The sequence below is a fragment of the Opisthorchis viverrini genome (assembly GCF_000715545.1).
Source record: "Opisthorchis viverrini unplaced genomic scaffold opera_v5_305, whole genome shotgun sequence".
Classification (NCBI taxonomy): Eukaryota; Metazoa; Platyhelminthes; class Trematoda; order Opisthorchiida; family Opisthorchiidae; genus Opisthorchis; species Opisthorchis viverrini.
In genome coordinates, this window is record NW_008751956.1 from 234,432 (window position 1) to 240,576 (window position 6,145).

Here is a 6,145-nt window from a genome sequence, read left to right on the forward strand (position 1 = left end):
ATTGTATGGCCGCCAGCTTGACTGCAGCCGATTTCATTTCGCGCTCTTTCCGTCTCTTTCAAGTAGGGGTACAGTAGGTGACGGCGGAAGATACTTCGTACATTTTCACAAAGGAAACTACAGACAGGATTCCTGAAAACTCTTCGACAGCCCACGATCGGGGCTCATCAGGTAGGCCCAGTCCCCTAGTTTCCCTCAACCTCATGTTCTGCTTGTGGAATATCATAAACGAGAGTCTCTCGTAAAAATTAAATTGATTTGCAAATGAGTGTATTCCTCGAATACTTTGTACATGTTTCGCCTTAGTATGAAATGAATTGTCCGGTACTATGGTGATTCCCCTCTATTACATAGTGACTGATTACGGATCATATGATGGCCGAGCTTGTATGAGACTGAAGTGGATTTCGTTCGCTGACAACACGGCCTTGTACCATAGGCGACACATTATTCCATGCACTTTTGTGAGACTGCCATGCCAAGAGGTAATCTACCTTGATAAAGAAAACTACTCACATGGTTGCTGAAAACTCTTCGGCAGCCCACAATCGGTTTCGCCCTTCTTGGGGCTTATCAAGTAGGCGCAGTCCCCGAGTTTCCAACAACCTTATGTTCTACTTGAACCCTGACTTTACACGCTCCTAGTAGGTGTCTGATTACGCCTCGTTAAATGGCTCCACACAAAGTTTTTTTTGACCTTTTCTCGCTGTTCACTTAATATTCCAGCTGCAAATCAAGTTGAAATACTGTAAAAGCGAACCTTAGCCAGCCAATCAATCGATTGTGACAGATAACCTCTTCGACGTAAAGTTACCACCTAATCCCTGCAGAGTGTCGGAATATTTTTTACATAGTTGCGCTTATCGATTGTTGATCTGATCTCTTCCATTGTTTCAAGTGAGCAAGTAAAAACAGCGCGTAATTGTGAAGTCTTTTCTCGCCAGTTAATTGCTGAGCTAATCTAAGTTAAGTTACCTCAAGTGCGGTACGCAAAAATGCATCGTTTCAGACTCTGATTCTTATTCACTCACAAGTGTGCAATATAACGTGCTAGAACGGTTGATAAAGTCTATAGGTTATCATAAGAACAAAATTGGGAGAAAATATACTGCGATATATCGAATATCGTGCCAACTGAATTATAAGGCGGCCTGTGTGCAGCACATTCAGTTGTAGAATATCATAAACTAGAGATTCAGTTGAGTCTCAGAACCAATTAGATTTGCAAATGAGTGTATTTCTCGAAAATTTGGAGAACTTTGGCGAAGGGATCAGACAATGAGCTTGGGTGGATACTGGTCAAATCCGCTACCCACTAGATATGCAGTCAGCTAGATTCGGCAGTCATAATGCCGAATTTTTGGGTTAGCCTATTACGGCTTGTCATTGATTGTGGCATCACATACACCAAGGCTAAAGTCATGGAAGCTGATGGCAGAAAAACGGAACACGCACTATGTGTGGAAATGGTTGATGAGAGTTTCTTTGGATTGCAAGTTCTGCCGCAACATAAACTGTTCATGATACACCTGTCGTTCTGGGCTTCTTCAGACAGTTTCGCAGCCCTTTGTCAGCCGGATAAAGAGCATCTTCCCAGGGACTATCTATGAACGTTCACAAAGTGGACTGGCCACAGTGTGATGAGATTTCATACTGCACAATTGAGGTGTCGTACTGTCAGTAAGGCCAATCTACGCTACAAGAAGCACACTGTTCGGCTGTGCCGTCCTTGCATTTGACTGTCCAACCATTGACCGGGATCGAAACTTTGAGTTTTTGGCACACGTAGTAAGGTTTTGTGCAGTGCTTTTCTGTATATTTTAGCACAGACGGGCCTGAATTCTCAGGTGAAAACTCTTTTAGAAAACACTAATATTATAAACTACCAAATACTACCAAATAACTACCAAATACTGTTTAGAAGCTATATAATCACAGGCAGAAGAGGAGGAATTCACCCACTCAAACCTGCACTGACGATGTCACCTCGATTGGTGATGAAACGTTTGCAATCCAACTGCCAAGCTCGGCGAACAGACCAACAACCAAACAGCGCACCCGAGCTACCTACATTCCACAACATTGCTAACACTAATATTAATCATTACCATGAAGTATCTACTTCCAAGGAAAACAGTTTCACAAGCTGCAAGGTCTCTCCCTTAGAGAAGTTACCACCCAGGGGTCAAGCAACGCTTGACATCATGGTGTGAAGGATGGCTGGCGCCATATTGTATCAGGGATCGGAGCAGATCATGTAATCGTCGCCGAAGGTCATCCATTGTCCGGAATGTTCTGTAATGTTGGGAAATTCATGAGGTACTGATGATTCCTTGGCTTTTCATTGTACAGTTTGTTTGATAGACAGATTTTCGGCTTATACTACAGCTATTTTAACAATTCTCCAGAATTTTCATTCGTGTCTATATTGGAAGTAGTATGTGGGAAGTCGAGTATCTACCGTCCAAATGATGAGTGAATCATTGATGCTGGTAAAATTTGTTAAACTTCCATCAGAGAACTTTAAAAACGAAGGCAATCAAATCTTTCTTAGCGAGTGAGAAATTGGAAGTGGGCAGAGGAACATTAGTTATGTACCTAGTAAGCTTGTAGGCTAGTTAGGTATCAAATGAGTTAGTTAATTAGTTAGTTAGTTAGCTAGTTAGTTAGTTAGTTAGGTTAGTTAGTTAGTTAGTTAGTTAGTTAGTTAGTTAGTTAGTTAGTTAGTTAGTTAGTTAGTTAGTTAGTTAGTTAGTTAGTTAGTTAGTTAGTTAGTTAGTTAGTTAGTTAGTTAGTTAGTTAGTTAGTTAGTTAGTTAGTTAGTTAGTTAGTTAGTTAGTTAGTTAGTTAGTTAGTTAGTTAGTTAGTTAGTTAGTTAGTTAGTTAGTTAGTTAGTTAGTTAGTTAGTTAGTTAGTTAGTTAGTTAGTTAGTTAGTTAGTTAGTTAGTTAGTTAGTTAGTTAGTTAGTTAGTTAGTTAGTTAGTTAGTTAGTTAGTTAGTTAGTTAGTTAGTTAGTTAGTTAGTTAGTTAGTTAGTTAGTTAGTTAGTTAAACATATAGTTAAATGGCAAGCTAGTCAGATAGTTAGTTATCAGGACTGCATGTTTCCGTTGCGTTTAAATGTAATCATTAGCTATCGATTACTCGTTATTTATGTGCGTTTATGGTTAGATATGAGGAATTTACGTCATGCTGAATTTATATGACCTTATTTGTTTTGTGGCCGAAAAATAAGGGAGGTGAATTTTGAATTGTAATCAACTATAAACACAGTTATTGTTTGTAGTGTACGGTAAAGGCTTCATTTTCCACCGAGGACCAACGTTCTGTATAAAAATATCTACTCCCTTTTAGCCAGGAGGTAAACGCGTCAATTTTGTTTTCAGGCTCCAGAAGATTTTGTCTCTGGTAAGTACTCAGATTGCCAAATGAACCCAACAGCCTGTCCAAAAACACCTGGGTCTCTGGTAAGTACTCAGATTGCCAAGTGAACCCAACAGCCTGTCCAAAAACACCTGTTGGCTGAAATGGCCACCATTACATCTCGGGCAGTTCAATCTATTCCCTAAAACCGAAGCCATGGTAACAGTTGTTACCTGCTAAACCAAAGTCGAACAGTTCCAATCACAACTGATCAAAGTAAGAATGGTGACCTTCAACTTACCAAAGTGCACAGCCAAAAACCGTCAGTCCAGGATGTGCTTCAAAGCAGCCGACGCTCTTTAACAAGAACATGCCATTCGGGGGCGCAGACTGTTGAAACATTTCGATATGCTTCTCATTTGGTAGGGGAACCGAAGACAGTTCACAAACCACCCGACGAAATGTGCTCAGTTGATTGATTTCGTTCAGACCATACATTGTCAACTCCGCGATGGTCTCACTCCCATTGTTTGGTCTGACAAATTCCCAAATGAGTCCATCTGACTGTTCCGTTGGCGGTGTATTCCCTGGATCGGTTACTTGCCAGCCGTCCACCGATCGACCGACATCATTAAGTAACGTATGCAATCCCGTAAAAGCTCCTTTAGTATTGTCAAAGTGCTCAGCCAAATTCCTCGAATGTTTACCGACCATAAACAACCGGTGTCCCAGTTGTCTGCCGTAATCAAGGCAAAATTCGTGCGCCCCACAGTAGTCATACACACCTTGGTACTCGATCATACAATACCCGTCACCCACAGAAGTGAAACTATCTGGACAGGCATAGGTAACAATGATGAGGAGCACTTGGGGTAACAACAGACTGAGTATATTACTCATCGCAGCTCCGAACTGAAACCAGTCATTTTTATTTTTTATTCGTGTAACCAATAGGAAACGTGTTCCGCTGACACTTCAAACCAGCCACTCACATGTTGAGCAATGTGGCAAATTGTGAGCAGCTTCATTCATCTCAGAAAACTGACCTCAGAAGTTTTCGCATCTCAGCCGTTGGAGGATACATGAACTCTGAGCGAGATTGGTTTGGATTTGCTGACTGTATTTAGCGGAAGCGAGCTCATTTATTACGTTTGTAAATGGAAGACTAGTGTCGGTGGTCAAGATCCAAGGACCTAAACATGGTTTTAGTTCAATGCATCAAGCTGTGAATACGTACAGTCCACCGTGTTTGAAAAGTGCGCACAGTTATTCTACAGGATGACTGACAATTTGAGCCGAATGTTTTCTTTCTCGCCACCAAGAAAAGAAACCGCTTACCGCTTGGTCTTTGGGGTTCACGCAAAGCACGAGGCCCAAGTAGTGTTGATGTCAAAGGAAATAAACCAGATTGGTCGTGTTGTCAAAGAGGCGGTCTCATCCTGAGGGGTCATCTGTAGGACGTTCCACGACAGTTTGCGCTGTGTTGTTGCATGGGGGTGAGACATGGCCTCTGCGGACAGATGATGTGAGGCGTCTTCAGGTTTTCGACCACCGATGCCTCAGAAGCGTGGCTGGTTAGTAACGTGGTGATTAGAAAACGGGTATTTGGTTGCGCTGCGGACACCTCAATCCGAGAAGGCATCCAGCATCATCGACTGCAATGGCTCAGTCATGTGTTACGCATGCCGAAACACCGTCTACCGAGACAAGTGTTGTTCTCCCTGCCTCCTTTAGGGCGGCGCAAACCGTAAGTTGGACAGCACATGACTTGGCGTCAAAAAGTTTGGGTGTTGTGGGTGTTGTACGCCTTCCAGGATGGGGTCCCCGTGACCCCGGCTGTGTGTGGCTGGACACGTTGCAAGAAATGGCGGCTAATCGATGTCAGTGGCGTTCGTGCTGTCATTTTCTTTTCAGATTGTCTGATTGAGCGGTTGGAGGTGTAGGCACTTCAGAATGCACTAGGTCCCCTCCCCACCCACTCTTCTCCTCTTCTTTTCAGTGTAGGGCTTTTAATACAATCATATATATATATATAACTAGACGAACATTATGGTTGTACGGCAGCGAAGCATCAGTGCCAACACTGATGTTGCTGTCTTTGATGACGGTGATGACATACACTATCCACTTCTCGGTCGCTCCTACTCGAGACAGGGATGGGCGAAAAGACCTCTACAAGGCAGATGGTCTTCTTGTATTCAGAGTACGTGTCCTAACCTGCGTAACCTACGAAGCGTGAGTAATTCATTTANTGATGATGATGATGATGGTGATGAATTTACGGTTGAGTGGGACTGCTCAATAGCCTGTAACTGGCGGTCGAAGGGTCCTATCGTCGATTGCTGTGTCCACTGGAGGGTTACCAACCTTTCGCTCGTCACTAGATTGTTGGCAACCCATACACTTCTGGTAAATTTGCCTCCGTGTATTTTCGGCACATATGTTTCAGGTATCAGTTATAAGAAGGCATTAACAAGAAGTTTATTAAATATGGCGTAAGAGTGCCAAGACGAAGCATATCTATTACAACTGATTGTAGTTTGTATTACGAATCCCGCTTGTCTGTTTTCCGATGGCTTACTTACCCCTGTAAAATTGACGCGCAGCGTCGTCATTCACTCCTCCCACTAGGTTATACAAACCCACCAATGTAAGATTGTTGAAAATCAATGCTGTAAGGGTTATTTGGGGAGCTCGAGGTAAATTTTCCTAAAATGTTCTGCTGAGCCTCATACAATACTGAGTTCCTATGCAATGAGCGGAGTTCCCAAAAGATAACAACC

General features: G+C 42.6%; 1 protein-coding gene across 1 annotated transcript; it reads left to right on the top strand.

Moving 5' to 3' along the window:
- Positions 1 to 516: 516 nt before the first annotated feature.
- On the top strand, positions 517 to 4,941 carry T265_09713 (hypothetical protein; the record flags this gene model as incomplete). Its single annotated transcript, XM_009175874.1, has 5 exons — positions 517 to 644; positions 1,575 to 1,635; positions 1,830 to 2,207; positions 3,386 to 3,466; positions 4,789 to 4,941. The coding sequence occupies 5 exons, from the start codon at positions 517 to 519 to the stop codon at positions 4,939 to 4,941; spliced, it is 801 nt and encodes a 266-aa protein (XP_009174138.1).
- Positions 4,942 to 6,145: the final 1,204 nt, after the last annotated feature.